This window comes from Salmo trutta, chromosome 14, assembly GCF_901001165.1.
Source record: "Salmo trutta chromosome 14, fSalTru1.1, whole genome shotgun sequence".
Classification (NCBI taxonomy): domain Eukaryota; kingdom Metazoa; phylum Chordata; class Actinopteri; order Salmoniformes; family Salmonidae; genus Salmo; species Salmo trutta.
Window position 1 is genome coordinate 72,538,555 of NC_042970.1, and position 17,221 is coordinate 72,555,775.

Consider the following 17,221-nt stretch of genomic DNA (forward strand, 5'->3'; position numbering starts at 1 on the left):
CTATTGGTCCATTACGCCAGCCAAGCTTAATCAAGCACAGGTAAAGTATTCAAAATGATTTAAAATAGTATTTGAACCCAGGTCTGGTACATACTGTAGAGATGTATGCTACTGTATGTGAAGCTCACTTTCAGTGGTAAATCCAAATCCCTAGACTCTTGTATCAAGAGACTTTCAACGGTCTGAAACAATCCGGACCATATCCCTCTCACACTGTAATGACCTCCCATACATTATAAAAGCTGGGACATGCTATGATAGAAAATGTGCATTCGAGCCATTGTTGTGTGTGTGTGTGTGTGTGTGTACTGACCATGTCCATGTATAAACACTGAGTGTACTAAACATTAAGAACACCTTACTGAGTCCCATTTGCGCTCAGAGCAGCCACAATTCGTCCACAGGGATGCTGGGCCATCTTGACTCCAATGCTTCCCACACTTGTGTCAAGTTGGCTGGATGTCCTTTGGGTGGTGGACCATTCTTGATACACACAGGAAACTGTTGAGCGTGAAAAACCCAGCAGCGTTGTAGTTCTTGACACACTCAAACCGGTGTCTTGCCCATTCACCCTCTGAATGGCACACATACATGTCTCAATTGTCTCAAGGCTTAAAAACCCTTCTTTAACCTGCCCCTTCATCTACACTGCTTGAAGTAGATTTAACAAGTGACATCAATAAGAGATCTTAGCTTTCATCTGGATTCACCTGGTCAGTCTATGTCATGGAAAGAGCAGGTGTTCCTAATGTTTTGTACACTCAGTGTATAGCACGTTTCTCTGAAGGCGGTGAGGTGATCATCCAGGTATCTTGTCAAGACCACTCAGTGTTTCTACCATACATACTGTGGACTCTAGATAGGACACATTGAGGAGTACAATATATAATATGTCTAGGCCAATGGAACTCAGCAGTGTAATAACAACTGTGGTATCCAGCATCCTGTGTTCGAATCCTGGGATTCGACAATGCAAGTGGGAGATGAACTACCAACCAGAAGGAAGCTGGTTTCAGATCCCATGTACCATCTCTTGCCGTTGTGCCCTTGAGCAAGGCACGTGCTACTAAATATGTAGCTGCAGGGGTGCTGCTCTGTGGTCGGCTGAAGCTGTGCTCCTACCCAAAATGTGTGTGTTGTGTGTTTGTGTGTTGTCTTGGGAAGTGGGAGGGGAGGAAGGAGCAGATGAAGAATTTCTGTCTCTGCAGATGGACTAATAAATGACTATTCAATATTCTATTCTGCTGTAGGACTACGTTCGCATGTCAGCTGAAGCTTTACCATCGCCGAACAGCATGAGGATGGCCAGGTCCACTGCTCTCTTCCAGCCAGAGTCCTTCTGGATGGCGATGCCGTAACCGGTGGTGGCGAACACCTTCCCGCTGCCGATGGTCACCAGTTTACAGCCCTCGTCCCTCCCGGCCATGTAGTTCAACACAGCGGCATCGTAGATGAAGGCATCCAATTTACTGAGCAGGAGTAGGGAGGGAGATAGTGGAGGATAGTTAGTGGTCAGTACTAGTCAGGCAAAGTGTTAGTAATTGTAGATATTGGTTATTTTCAGGGTTAGGAGTTTTTTCCTGATCGTATAACTGAACCAGTAAAACTCCGGGCCCTGGTTATAGCCTGTACATGGGCCTGGAGTTTTCCTAGTGAGGTCGCATGGTCTGGAAAAAACTGCAGGGCCTAGTAATGAGAGATATACCGAACAAAAATATAAACGCAACATGCAACAAGTTACAGTTCATATGAGGAAATCAGTCAATTAAAATAAATTAATTAGTCCCTAATCTATGGATTTCACATGACTGGGAATACAGATATGTATCTGTTAGTCACAGATATCTTTAAAAAAATGGGCCTCACAATTCAGGATCTCGTCACAGTATTTCTGTGCATTCAAATTGCCATTGATAAAATGCAACTGTGTTCATTGTCCATACCATATTCCCACCGCCACCATGGGGCACTCTGTTCACAACGTGGACATCAGCAAACTGCTCGCCCACATAACGTCATACACAGGGTCTGCAGTTGTGAGGCCAGCCAAAATTTGAGAGAAATAAGCTTTTTGTGCATACAGAACATCTATGGGATCTCTTACTTCAGCTCATGAAACATGGGACCAGCACGTTACATGTTACGTTTATACTAAGTAAGTGACCTATGACAGGTTTAGGTGACAAACCCACAACTCATCAACTCCCCATGGCTACAGCATGTTAGTGATGCACACCCCTGCAGACATACCATTTTACAATACCAATGGCTAGCTAGCAGTTCAACCAGCTCCCTCTCAACCAAGCCAAAAGAAGAGAAACCCACAGATGGCTATATGAAGCTCTAATGTTCTAACCCGCACTCTGCATTCTTAATTCTTGGAAAGGAAGAAGGGAGGAGACCATCACATCAGATCAGCTCTCAGCCTCCACCAACAACCACCAGGCTGTTGCTTGCTGCTATTCTGAGCTAAGGAGCAGTGGCAGGCAGCAGCAAGCAACAGCAGCAGCTCTGCTAGCTTCCCACCCACACTCCCTCCCTCCCCTCCATCCATCCCTCTCTCCTCTCCCTCACCAGTTCTCCCTCCATCCCTCCCTCTCCCTGACCCCCTCCCCTCCATCCCTCTCTTTCTCTCCTCTCCCTAACCCTCCAACCATTCTCCCCTCTTCTCCCTCCCTCTTTCCCTCCCTCTCCTTCTCTCACCCTCCCTTGAGGCTTGCCAGGGCCTCATCCACGTTCTTCTGGTGGAAGCTGGTCATATACTGGTGCATCTCCGGGTAATTGTTGCGGATGTTCCGTTCCGTGCTTCCGTTGGGCACCGTTCCGAAACGGAATGGCGGGGAGAAGGCGTTGGGTTTTTGGAACTGTGGGGGGTTTGGTTCCGGAAGAGAAGAGAAAAAGAGAGAAAATAGCAGGGGTTGGTGTGGTGAGGTGGACAAGGCACCGGGTTCCATCAAATGCTCCTAATGCATTATACTTCTGGACTAACCGGAAATGAATCTGCTTGGAAAACATATGCAACGCTGGGCACATACAGGCAGGTGAAGACACACACTCACACACACCTTATTGTCGCTGAGGCCCGACACCTGGTCCACATACTCCTCCTGGATCATGAAGGCAGCCAGGTTGGCAGTGTAGGAGGCCAGGAAGATGACAGCGAAGAAGGCCCACACCGACACCATGATCTTACTGGTGGTGCCTTTAGGGTTCTGGACGGGGACAGAGTTGTTGAAAACCAGGCCCCACAGCAGCCAGATGGCCTTGCCAATGGTGAAGGAGGGGCCACCGGGCTCTGGGGGAAGAAAAGAGGGATGGGGAGAGGAAGTCAAGAGAGAGGGAGGGAGTTGATAGTTTTGGTGGCTATGTTCCCAATTAAAGAAACACTTCATTTAATAGTCCTGATGTTGGCTTTTTGTTATGGGGCCATTGATCTGAGGTAGGTTATATTATAGGTGAAAGCAACATGGTGGACACTTGTCCTTCTGCCTACCAATGATCATGAACAAAAGGAGAGGAGAGAAATCCTGTTGGAAAGTATTGGGACGTAAAGCCAGTTGGCTCCTGCTATACCAGGCTCCACTGTAGCAGAATCAGAACTGACGCCCTGGCTGGCTGTCTGCATCCACATCCATGGGGTGCTTGGAGAGAGGGACAGAGAGGGAGAGAGAGAGAGGGAGAGAGAGAGAGTGAAGGAGGGAGAGAGTGAGAGAGGGAGGGAGAGAGCGAGGGAGAAAGAGAGAGTGAAGGAGGGAGAGAGAGAGTGTGAAGGAGGGAGTGAGAGAAGGGTAGAGATAGAGAGGGAGAAAGAGAGAGTGCAAGAGAGAGCGAGAGAAGGAGGGTGAAGGAGGGTGGATGGGTGTCCAAAAGGCTACAATTATGCTACAGCTGCAGCAACAAGCAATACAATGCAACACGGTGTGTGCGTGTGCATGTGCGTGTGTGTTCGTGTGTGCATGTGCGCTTAACACGGCTTACATAACCTGTATTGGAAGTCATTAAATCATGATACCGTGGGCGCGTAAACAGCAGAGGAACCAACATCTCTCTCTCTCTCTCTCTCTCTCTCTTCCTATCTCTCTCTCCCCCTCTGTTTTCTACAGTGGTTACAGTGAATTGTAGTACATTATACAACAGCAACAGACAGTGTAGATAACCCACCATTACCCTGCCCTGCCTGGCTCATCACTACACACTTACCCCCTGTCGCCAATATAAAGCAACAACACAAAAAGCAGTGTGGATTTAAAACTCCTATGATGTTATCTTGAGTGGGCTGGAGCGGTGGAATGTTAATGCATTCCTCTGCATTGTATATGGAGCCAGAGAGGGTGTGAAGAAAAGAAGCGCAGTGTAAAATAGAATCCTGCTGCTGCCGTGGAAACGGAACCGTTGATTTTGTGTTTTGGGAACATTTTTCTGTGGGTAGTGTCATAAACATTCTGTCACAACTTTTGTTTTTCTGAATTCGTTTTCAACACAATGGACCTGGAAACTGTTTAACGGAATTGTAATGGTGGTGGTTTATGTGAAGAGTAACCTTCCCTGGGACCTGAAGACCTGCGTTAGCTCCCCAAGCCAATGCCTAGCCTTTAGCTCGGCGGGTTAACACAATCTTGTGTTGTACAGGAGACCCAGGATCAAACCCCAGTCGGTGTGTTGGGAAACAACATGATGTCTTTATGTACAGGGAGACTTAATGCTAGTGCTTAATGACGCCCAAGGCATTCTGTTATTGTGTAATGATGATGAAGTTAGATAGGTTTTCATTTTAATCTACAGCTCCATCTAAGAACAGCTATTATGGTATTGTTCGTCCTGATGACTAGATGGCTGTGTCCTGATGACTAGATGGCTGTGTCCCAAATGGCACCCAATTCCCTATATAGTGCACTACTTTTGACCTTTGAGCCCTGGAAAAAGTGCACTATATAGGGAATTGGGTGCCATTTTGGACACAACCTATATGTGTTTCATTTAAAGAGTGTGGCGGGAGTGACTGAGGTGTCCTCCTTATATTGAGTGGAAATGTTTCAAAGTGTTTCATTTCCCAACCTTGGCTGCCTGGCTGGTGATAGAGGGGAAGAGAAAGGTGTTCAATTGACAAGTTCTCTCTCTCGCTCTTTCTCTGTTTTTGTGTGTGTCTGTTTTTGTGTGTGTGTGTGTGTGTGTGTGTGTGTGTGTGTGTGTGTGTGTGTGTGTGTGTGTGTGTGTGTGTGTGTGTGTGTGTCCTCTCTCTCACCTCGTCCGTCTGCCAGGCAGCGGTTGTAGCCGACCGGGCTGAAGTACTCAAACACAAACACAGCAATCGCCGACACGAGCAGCAGCATCACAAACATCATCACCCACACGTCCGCACTGAACGGCTCTGAGAGAGGGAGAGAGAGGGAGAGAGAGAGAGAGAGAGAGAGAGAGAGAGAGAGAGAGAGAAAGAAAGAAAGAGATATAAAGAGAGAGAGAGGAAGGAAGGGAGAGAGCGAGGGAGGGAGACAGACGAAGGCTGGTAAATTAAACAAATTCAATGACCAAGTAGGTAATGGTATTTCTGTGTGTGTGCGCGTGTGTGCTTATTTACCATGTCTGTGTGCTTATTTATCATGTCTGTGTGTGTGTGCTTATTTACCATGTCTGTGTGTGTGTGCTTATTTACCATGCCTGTGTGTGTGTGTGCTTATTTACCATGCCTGTGTGTGTGTGTGTGTGGTTATTTACCATGTCTGTGTGTGTGTGCTTATTTATCATGTCTGTGAGTGTGTGTGGTTATTTACCATGTCTGTGTGTGTGTGTGTGTGTGTGTGTGTGTGTGTGTGTGTGTGTGTGTGTGTGTGTGTGTGTGTGTGTGTGTGTGTGTGTGTGTGTGTGTGTGTGTGTGTGCGTGCGTGCTTATTTACCATGTCTGTGTGTGTGGTTATGTAGCCTACTGAGTGTGTGTGTCATGACTGTCCAGGAGAATCCAAATAGGTCAGATCAGGTTTGAAATGAATAACTTCTATCAAACCCCCTTTCACCCGTGGAGGGGGAAGGAAAGAACTAGTGGGGATTAACAACTCACATCCTGATGTAAATCAATGGAGAAGATCCAGGCCTGTGCTTTTCAAATTCACCAAAGAAACGTGCTTTGTCTCAACAGACCTTTTTCCCGCTGAAACTCTAACACGTTCAAAAGCGAATACTGGAACAATATTTCTAATGCAAAACGTGGGGAATCATCAGAGGTGATCTACAGAACACTAATGTTATTTTGTTTGTTATTGTGTAATGTCATTAAAAATGTTATAAAGGAAATATTGTAACTTGGAAAGTATACCCACTACATATATGAAGTTTTCATACTATGCGTTGTGCATGTAATATGAAAAATGTTGAAAGTGTTTTTGTTAAGCTCTCTAGGGTAGGGGGCAGTATTTTCACGGCCAGATGAAAAACGTACCCAAATTAAACAGCCTACTACTCGGGCCCAGGAACTAGAATATGCATACTATTAGTGAATGATGTCTGTGTGTATAACAGAACTCATATGGTAGGCAAAAACCTTAGAAAAATCTAACCAGGAAGTGAGAATTCTGATGCTTGTAGTCCTTTCAAGTCATTGCCTATCGAACACACAGTGACTTAGGGTTCATTTTGCACTTCCTAAGGCTTCCACTAGATGTCAACAGTCTTTAGAATGTTGTTTGAGGCATCTATGATGAACAGAGAGCGAACAGAGGAAGTTGGAAGTTGTTGACTCAGGAAGGTACTGGCGTTCATTGGCGCGCATTCACGTGAGAGTTAGCTGTGTTCAATAACGTTTTTCAAGACAATGGAATCGTCCGGTTGGAATATTATTGAAGTTCTAAGTGATAAAGGCCCTAAAGATTGATGCTATACAACAGTTTGACATGTTTGAACGAACGTAAATATAACTTTTTTTACTTTTCGTCATGACATTTTCCGCGCGCTTCCTACACTTGGAGTAGCTAACTGAACGCGCTAACAACAAGGAGGTATTTGGACATAAATTATGGACTTTATCGAACAAAGCAACAGTTATTGTGGACCTGGGATTCCTGGAAGTGCCTTCTGATGAAGCTCATCAAAGGTAAGTGAATATTTCTAATGCTATTTATGATTTTAGATGACTCCAAAATGGCGGGTATCTGTATTGCTTAGTGTATTTTTCTGAGCGCAGTACTCAGATTATTGCAAAGTGTGCTTTCCTCGTGAAGCTTTTTTGAAATCTGTCACAGCATTTGCATAAAGGAGCAGTTCACCTATAATTCTTTGAATAACAGTTTAATATTTTATCAACGTTTATGGTGAGTATTTTTGTAAATTGTTGTGCTGATTCACCGGCAGTATTGGAGGCAAAATATTTTCTGAACATCACGCGCCAATGTAAAATGGGGTTTATGGATATAAATATGAACTTGATCGAACAAAAAATGCATGTATTGTGTAACATGATGTCCTAGGAGTGTCATCTGATGAAGATCATCAAAGGTTAGTGCATCATTTCAGCTGGTTTTCTGGTTTTTGTGACACCTGTCCTTGCTAGGAAAATGGCTGTGTGCTTTTTCTTGTGTTGGAACTGTCCTAACATAATCTAACTTCATGCTTTCACCATAAAGCCTTTTTGAAATCGGACAATGTGGTTACATTAAGGAGACGTGTACCTTTAAAATGGTGTAAAATAGTCCTTTGTTTGAGAACTTTGAATTATGACATTTTGTGGTTTTGAATGTGGCGCTCTGATTTTTCACTGGCTGTTGAATAGTGTGAACCGTGGGTGGGAGCGTCCCACCTGCCCAAGAGAGGTTAAGAGAGGGATGTGATGTGAGAAGCTATAAGAAATAATTGTTTTCCATAACTTTGCACCATTAGTAGTTTCCGCCCCGAAGTGAGGTCAGGGAGAGTGTTAGCCAGCCGGAGCCGTCCCTTTCGAGCAAAAGGTATAAATGATGGGTTAAGAAAAAACACATTGGACCAGAAAAGTGTGAAGCTGCAGATGCGCGTTTAAAGTGATTTGAACTTTGAAACTCAACACGAGGTGGAGATAATAAACTCTCCTCCCTGACAATCACTGGTACGACTGATTAGCTGTCCTAAGTAAAGTTAAGTAGGACCATCCTGTTACTCAAACCATTGTATTACACTACTCTCATCGCCCCACTGCAAAACCATTGATACGGCTGGCTAGCCTATCTTCAAAGAAGCATCTTCAAGAGGGAATGGAAGGAAAATCAACTCTGTAGTTCTGTTCAGGACAACACGACAAGTCACCGGATACCGGTCAACTATGAAGAAGGACAACAGTAGAAGACTTGTTGGAACCATTTTGGACAATCAGAGCCTTACAAGCGTGCCGCGAAAAGGCCCAACCCCCTTTCCAAGATTGCCCTGTTCACCGAGAGATCCCTGGCGAACCCAGGCATTTCACATGAATACATTCATGATTTCTTACTCAAAGTGGGCGGTGGCTCGTGTGCAAAGTATATGGTTACTGTAGGTGAGAGTAGTTTCTGAATGTACCAATGTTAAGTGTCGCTGTCCCTCTCTCTCTCCCTCTCCATCTCTTCTTTAACAGACATCCATGTTGTTGTCATTCCGCAAGGGATCTGTTTTCAGTATATTAGTGTATTTCAGTCTCCAGGCAAAAGCTGGTGCAGAGTGTGTATGTTTATCGTGTGTTCCCATTTAATTAGCTAGAAAATAAATAATTAAACCAATTTGTGTAATACTGAATCATTAGTAAGGCTCGGGTTTTTGCAGATGCAAGGAGGTTACGACTGTTCAAAATTATGTTATGATACGAGGTTATGATTAATAAGTTGACTGTTTATAGATGTGATAGGTAAAGAAAGACCTTTTTAGAGTTTAATTCGGGAGATGGTGACTCTTTAAAGAACCACTCTCATGGTGTCCCAGATCCTAAGGAGCTACATTGTTACATGATACATTTAGTCGGGTAACAATTAAACATAGTTAGCTAATTAGATAAATAACAGTCTTCAGAATAATGATAAAGTCAAGTCACGACATATGTATGTGAAGCATCTCCATCAACACCAGGTGCCAGTGGTACTCTGATTCTCACCAAGGAAGGCGGAGGGGGAGACAGTGCCGTTGCTACGGGAGACCAGGACACTAATCCCCGTCTCGATGAAGGGCACAGAGAAGTCAATGACCTCAGACCTCTCCGCGTTGATGGTGAGTGACCCCACGGCCATGTGGGCCTTCTTCTGCTCCACCTGAGTCAATGAGAGAGACAGGGTCAATGGGAGGTCCTTTTGGATCTGATACAAAACAGGACAGCGAGAAACAGCGAAGGAGCAGGAAACTGGGTTACTACTTTATACTACAACTGTAAACTACTGTATATCAATGAGAGGTCACCTTTTCCCTTCACATACGCTGCCATTTTAGATCTGATACGAAACATGACTGCGAAAAATAATGAAATAGAAGGAAACTGGGTTACTACATTGTATAGTGAATCACTACTACAGCTGGAAATAGGTCTGTTCTTGCCATGAACCTTTCGCTTTCCTACTCCCTTTCCCTCCCCTGCTCCCTCCCCCCTATCCTAATCCTCCCTCCCTCTCTCCACTCACTCCCGTCACTCCCTCCTCTGAGTCTCTACAGGTATATTTAGCTGTTAATACCTGAGGCCTTGGGCAGTGTATAAAAGTGGGCCACAACAGGCTGTGTTAACAGGGTAAACACATAGCAGAGTGAGCACGAATTCTTCCCTCCCCTCTGCTCTCTCCCTCTTCTCTCCCTCCTCCTCCTGATGTTTTTCATTTGTTTGTGCCTATTTCTCTCTCTCTTTCATTTATCTTTGGCTCCCTCCCTCTCTCCTATCTAAATGAGATCATTAGCTGCGTACTTAGATGATGAGAACATGCATGCCTGTGCATTTGCATAAGCCGGGTGTGCCTACGTTGACACATCTCCCTGTCGTTTTACTACAGCATCCAGTCAAGGTTTTATAATGCCAGATTAATCCATTCCACAGCATCTCTGTCCCTGATATACAAATACAACATTCATCAGTTGTCAGGCAAGGCTACACATTTCTTCTTCCTACCCGCCATCGTTTAACTTGGACATTCTTTCATAAAGGATGTAGTACGGTGCTGTATCTAACATGTGCTATGTGATTTAATATGGGAATTAATGCCGGCGAGGTAGGGGCTTTCCCTGAGGCTCTTCCCACTGCTAACTCTCTCTCTCCGAGTCTGATGAAGAGCCTCCTCTCCTCTTCTCTCCCAGACTTGAAATGAGCGGATCAAAGCCCCCCGGAGGCTAGGATATAGAGGCAGTCAAATCAGACCTGCTGGGTTCAAATCGTATTCATCTTCTGTCAAAATACTTTGTGCTGCGCTCAATTGAGCTTGTCTGGCGCGATAGATGCAATAGAATAGTCCCACACGTGCAAACCCCTCCCTCCTAGCACTTCAGGCAGGCTCAGTCAATCAAACATTCAAAGTATTTGAACACATTTCAAATACTATTCGAACATAGATCTGGAAATAAGGAAATAAGAGTAAGAACGCCAAAAGAGAAAAAAAGAAGAAAAAAATGGCCAAAGAGAGTCAGTGAAAAAGAACGGACAAACTCCCACCTCCCCGACCATTCCATTCCAGGTGCCGTTGATCTTCTTGCCGTGCTTTCCATTGGTGACCAGGTAGAGGTCATAGGTGAACTTGACCTGCTTGGCGATCTTCTTCAGGATGTCGATGCAGAAACCTTTACAGCAGCGCTTGGTGTACTGGCCAGGTACTGTCTGGTTGCTGAGAGAGAGATTTTTGTATTTATTTTCCCTTTTGTACTTTAACTATTTGCACATAGTTACAACACTGCACATAGACATAATATGACATTTTAAATGTCTTCATTCTTTTTGAACTTTTGTGAGTGTAATGTTTACTGTTATTTTTTTATTGTTAATTTCACCCGTGTGGCTCAGTTGGTAGAGCATGGTGTTTGCAACACCAGGGTTGTGGGTTCGATTCCCACGGGGGACCAGTACGGAGAAAAAATGTATGAAATGTATGCATTCACTACTGTAAGTCGCTCTGGATAAGAGCGTCTGCTAAATGACAAAAATGTAATGTAAATGTAAAAATGTAAACATATGTTTCCCATGCCAATATAGACCCTTAAATTGAAAATTGAATTGAAACAGAAGGAGAAAAAGACAGAAGGAGGAAGATAAGAGAGAGGGAGGGAGTGGGAGAATGACAGAGAAAGAGAGACAGAGAGAGAAATAGAAGGATAAGAGCGAGAGGAAGAGCAAGAGAAAGAGAGGAAAGATAAGAAAGAGAAAGAGAGAGAAAAATGAGGATATTGGGGCACAGGTAGACATCAATGACCAGGAGGGTCAAAGGGCAAAAATAATTGGGGCCAATCAAAGAGCGGTAGAAGAGAGGGGGGGACAGGTACAGGATGATCAGAAGAGATGGGGGACAAGTACAGGATGATCAGAAGAGAGGGGGGACAGGTACATGATGATCAGAAGAGAGGGGGGACAGGTACAGGATGATCAGAAGAGGGGGGGGACAGGTACAGGATGATCAGAAGAGAGGGGGGGACTCGTACAGGATGATCAGAAGAGAGGGGGGACAGGTACAGGATGGTCAGAAGAGAGGGGGAAAGGTACAGGATGATCAGAATAAAGGGGGACAGGTACAGGATGATCAGAATAAAGGGGGACAGGTACAGGATGATCAGAAGAGAGGGGGACAGGTACAGGATGATCAGAAGAGAGGATGACAGGTACAGGATGATCAGAATAAAGGGGGACAGGTACATGATGATCAGAAGAAAGGGGGACAGGTACAGGATGATCAGAAGAGAGGAGGGACAGGTACAGGATGATCAGAAGAGAGGAGGGACAGGTACAGGATGATCAGAAGAGAGGGGGGACAGGTACAGGATGGTCAGAAGAGAGATAAGGGACAGGTACAGGATGATCAGAAGAGAGGGGGACAGGTACAAGGATCAGAAGAGAGGAGGGACAGGTACAGGATGCTCAGAAGAGAAGGGGACAGGTACAGCATGTTCAGAAGAGAGGGGGAGAAACAATAAATAAACAGTGATGATGAGGTTGACAGAAGAGGTGAGAAGAGGATGAAATGTCAATAATAAAAGGAGGAAAGGGCAAGGAATGAGAGGCAGGAGCTCCAGGGAATTTAGATAGGCTATCAGAGAGAGAAATGGAGTGAGAGAAAATGAGAGAGAGAAAAGGAGTGAGAGGAAAAGGAGGGCAATTAGGGGAATCCATTATGGGAGGGCAAGGTGATGTGGAGAAACTGAAGAAGGGTAAGTGTAGTGAAGCGTGAACAAAATGTGGACGAGAAAAGTAAAATAGTCCAGATATAGGAAGAGGGAGGGAAGGGGGTTATCAGAAGACAAATAGATTGAGAGAGGATGAGAGGATGAAATGGAGAGATAGATGAAATGACCAAAACATATTAGAGGGAAAAAAGTACAACACGATAGAAAAGTATGGGCATGGAAAAGGGAGGGGGACAGAGAGCTATGGACAGCGGAGAAAAAGAAATACAAGACAGACAGTACATACAGTACAAAGCCTCCAGCACGTTATATATAGAGTAAACATAACAAAGGTTAATGTACCCTTAATTCATTCATTAAGGTATACCATTAATATAATTTCAGCTATCTGAATTATGTGAATAAAAACAATAAATTACAGAAGCTGATTAAGTTGAGCCACAGGTATAATGATGCTTATTAACCTAATGTAGCAGGTGTAAAATAAACACCTGAGCGGGGTCGATGGAGACCGGAAGCATCAGGTTCAGGCTTTGCCTCTTTTCTGCTTTTCCCCTAAAACCGGATGCTTCCATTTTATAGATGCCATGAAGGTCCTAGACATTTTCTGCCCTAAAAGTAGAATTTGAGCTCTGTTTTTAATCCAGATATTGGTCTGTTTTTAATCCAGATATTGGTCTGTTTTTAATCCAGATATTGGTCTGTTTTTAATAGAGATATTGGTCTATGGTTCTCATAGGATTTTGAGCTACAGGTATGACACCCTAAATATTCAATAGTACCACAGGAGGCTGCTGAGGGGAGGACAGCTCATAATAATGGCTGTAATGAAGTGAATGGAACTGTATCAACCACATGGAAACCACGTGTTTGATATGTTTGAAACAATTCCATTGATTCCATTCCAGCCATGACTATGAGCCTGTTCTCCCCAATTAAGGTGCCATCGGCCACCTGTGATAGTGATATAGGTCTATAGTTTTCACAGTATTTTGAGTTGTTTCATGAAGGAGGTAATGGTATAAACGGCTGTAGTTGAATTTGGCATCAGTACTCAAGATATGAGCAATAGGAGAAAGGGAATAGGGTATAAGGTTGTGTATTTGGTTAAGGTGGATCATAGTTGTCTTACAGTATTTTAAGCTGTTTCCTGCACGGCACGGTGTTCCTCATGCAGGTGCCACTGAGGGGGTCCACGTCCTCCACGATGACAAAGGGAGCCTCCTCCAGCGTCACGATGGACAGGTGGTCATCCTCCCGGGCCTCCCCATCGGAGAACAGCTCGAACCTGGGCCACACGTGGTACTTCATGGACAGGGAGCTGTTCTCCCACTTACCCACCTGGGGATGGGAGGAGGGAAGAGAGAGAGGAGGGAAGAGAGAGAGGAGGGAAGAGGGAGAGGAGGGACGAGTGATTGGGTGGTGTGCATAATCATAAATAATCAGCAACAGATAAAACTTAGACAAATAAAGAGCGAGAAAGAGAGAGAGGAGGAAGAGAATGAAGAAAGAGAAAGAGAGAGAAAGAGAGAGAGGGAGGAAGATAAATATAAATAAACAGAGCGAGAGAGAGAGAGAGAGAGAGAGAAAAGAGAATGAGAAAGAAATAAAGAGAGAGAGAGGAAGAGAGGAAGAAAAAGAGAGTGAGAGAAATCAAAGAAAGAAACCAGAGTAAGGGAGAGAATGAGAGAGAGAGAGAGATAGAAAGAGAAGGAGAGGAAGAAGAGAGATACTCACCTTGTCCCAGCGTCTCTGCTTGTCTAGCAGGGTGATGACCAGTTTGGGATGCATCTGGTATCCATCCTCACTGAACGACAGGTTACGTCCCTCGAACGTCACGTTCATCAGATACCTGCAGGGAAACAATGGTACTATAGTTATTACACCATTACAACACAGGTTTAAGAATGTCTTAACGCTGCAGTCCTTAATTTAAACAACAACAATGACTTGACTGATACCTGTGGGCAAAGCACCTCACAATGTTGTTACTGCTATAAGAGTAACTGGATGTAAGGTGTTACCAACTAAACACTCTAATATGCTGTATGACACATGGTGGTTTCACACTACAGTAACATTAATACACTTGACTAAAATCAGAAGGTGCTCATACAGGGCGACTTACAATAACACAGGTGTTCCACAAAAAGATTGCCTTTTGCATCTCTTTGACATTTTAAGTAGAAATGGTGCGTCAACATTGAATTTTAAAAAGCTGTTATATTAAATGAAGTGCCCTTTTAATATAGACCACATGGAGAAATCAATAAATGAAAGATTGAGCATTTTGACACGTCCCTCTGCGCACCGTCTATAACTTTTTAACACGCTATGTCATTAGAAAGCCCTAGTTACTTTGTTGCTTTGACAAAGTCATTTCTTAACATTAGTATTTATTTCACGTGATTAGTGATTCATTTACGTCTGTCTCTTTACGTGTGTTGAAACTATTTCTTTGTGAAAACAATATTCTAAAGAAACATTAATCATCTAATAGTCAAATCATATAATGAAAGCAGGTGAGCTGGTTCTACCCTTTTTTGGCAATTTTCTGGTGTTTTGTGTTGGAAAACTGAGTGGGTCGAGCATTAACCTGTCAACCCTGTTACCCATAGATAAAGAGGTTAGAAATGTTTTAACCATTTCTATTATTTTGTTTTCCATTCCCCCTGTCACAAGGGGATTTATGGCTGATTTCAAATGAAATCGTCAACCCTGTTACAGTAAACCATGTTACAGTCGTTTTTTATTTGAACATGTGCTCTTTATGTTAAAAATATGTGAAATCAAAAGTTTTTTGGGACTAAGTTAAACTTCTCAAAAGGCAACGAATTGGTGGAATGAATCAACTGCAAACCCTAATGTACACAGTGGAAATGATAACTTGGTTGCAAAAACACACACATATGCAAAGAAGCCATGAAGGAACTGAATTTGAGAACCTGAGTTATTGTATGTTAATTTTCTTTTAGGGTAGCTTGGTCAGTTTTTTTTACCTGTATTTAACTAGGCAAGTCAGTTAAGAACAAGTTAAGCCACCGTAGCACAGACAATCCACTTTGAGAGTCTGTAATGCACACTTCTGACAGAGAGAGAGAGAGAGAGAGAGAGAGAGAGAGAGAGAGAGAGAGTAGAAAGAGTAGAGAGAAAGAGGGAGAGAGAGAGTAGAGAGGGAGAGAGAGTAGAGAGAGCGAGAGAGAGAGAAGAGAGAGTAGAGTTGAGTAGAGCGAGTGAGAAAGAGGGAGAGAGAATAGAGAGAGAGAAAGAGAGAGGAGAGAGTGAGTAGAGTAGAGAGTGGTGAAAGAGAGAGAATAGAGAGAGAGAATAGAGAGAGAATAGAGAAAGAGGGAGAGATAGAATAGAGAGAGAGAGCGCAAGAAGAGAGAGAAAGAGGAGGGTAGGGAGTAGTAAGAGAGGAGAGAGAGAATAGAAAGACAGTACAGAGAAAGGGGGAGAGAGAGAGTAGAGAGTAAAAGGGAGAGCGAGAGTAGAGAGAGAGAGAAAGTCATAATGTATAAAGTGCTTGTGTGAATAAGTATCAGCATGTACTGTGTGTGTCGACAAGTGCGTGCCACTGCCAGATAAACTCAAATCATTCTCCCCCACCCGTGACCTGCCACTCTCGCTTTCTCTCTCTGGTCGCTCTCCTTTCTGGTGTGTTGGTTGCTGCGGCTGCGGCCGCCGTCTCCATGGCAACGCTCTGCCTGCCTCCGAAACAATTCTAGTCCAGGAAATAAATAAATACTGGTCTATAAATGAGACAGAGAGAGAGGGAGGGCAGCAACATGTGGAGTTAAATGTGTGCTTAATGAGATTCCTGAGACAGTTAACTGGCAGTAACAGAGAGAGAGAGGGCACCAGATCATTTCAACAATGAGGGGAAAGAACAATGGACAGGTGATGATGAAGATGACAAAGCGAGATCTGTCTGTCCTACTACACCTTGTCACTACGCAGTATGTATTTGACTAAATCTAACACACCTTCAAAGCGCTGTACGCATCCAGTACAGAGTGTCCCTGACATGTCTGCCACGTAAAGTGTAGTACTGTACTACTGGAAAGCGCGTGTAACATGGGATTAGCAGTAGGTGCCTAACATTAGAATTTGAATTATGAAACCAAAAAATGCAACGCCAACCAAAGGAATACCCACTTGTTGCCACCCATGCCAAGCTGACCATGTTCAAGTGCAGGTGTGCGTGGAGTGTGGCGCTGGACTGAACTGTACTGACTGTGACGTGTGTCAGTCACCATGGGTGACATGTATGATTGTTAACAAAAACCCCAACAGAGAAAGACTCCACGTCATATGTAATGTGTTGCCATGGTGCCCAACAACCACAGCGATTTTCAAGCACTCTGCTGCGTTGCCATGAGAACAGTCATCTCACCCGACAGAGTGGGGGATGACAGAGAAAGAGAGATAAGAGAGAGAGACAGTAAGAGAGAATGGAAGAGTGAGATAGGGGGCATCTTTTCTTTTCTTTTTTACCCAGTCTACCACCCAAGCCGTTACAGATGCACAATTGAGAGCATCCTGTCGGGCTGTATCACCGCCTGGTACGGCAACTGCACCGCCCACAACCGCAAGGCTCTCCAGAGGGTGGTACGGTCTGCACAACGCATCAACGGGGGCAAACTACCTGCCCTCCAGGAACCCTGCAGCACCCGATGTCACAGGAAGGCCAAAAAGACCATCAAGGACAACAACCACCTGAGCCACTGCCTGTTCACCCCGCTATCATCCAGAAGGCGAGGTCAGTACAGGTGCATCAAAGCTGGGACCGAAAGACTGAAAAACAGCTTCTATCTCAAGGCCATCAGACTGTTAAACAGCCATAACTAACACAGAGAGGCTGCTGCCTACATACAGACTCAAATCATTGGCCACTTTAATAAATGGATCACTAGTCATTTTAATAATGCCACTTTAA

At 44.3% G+C, this 17,221-nt stretch overlaps 1 protein-coding gene across 1 annotated transcript in view; it reads right to left on the reverse strand.

The window, feature by feature from the left end:
• LOC115147307 (glutamate receptor ionotropic, NMDA 2B-like) overlaps window positions 1-17,221 on the reverse strand; it is a 129,543-nt gene that overhangs the window by 18,359 nt on the left and 93,963 nt on the right. Inside the window, 8 exon segments of the mRNA XM_029689487.1 lie at window positions 1,282-1,469; window positions 2,704-2,864; window positions 3,066-3,295; window positions 5,243-5,368; window positions 9,077-9,230; window positions 10,607-10,775; window positions 13,415-13,623; window positions 14,020-14,134. Coding sequence (XP_029545347.1) covers window positions 1,282-1,469; window positions 2,704-2,864; window positions 3,066-3,295; window positions 5,243-5,368; window positions 9,077-9,230; window positions 10,607-10,775; window positions 13,415-13,623; window positions 14,020-14,134 — 1,352 coding nt within the window.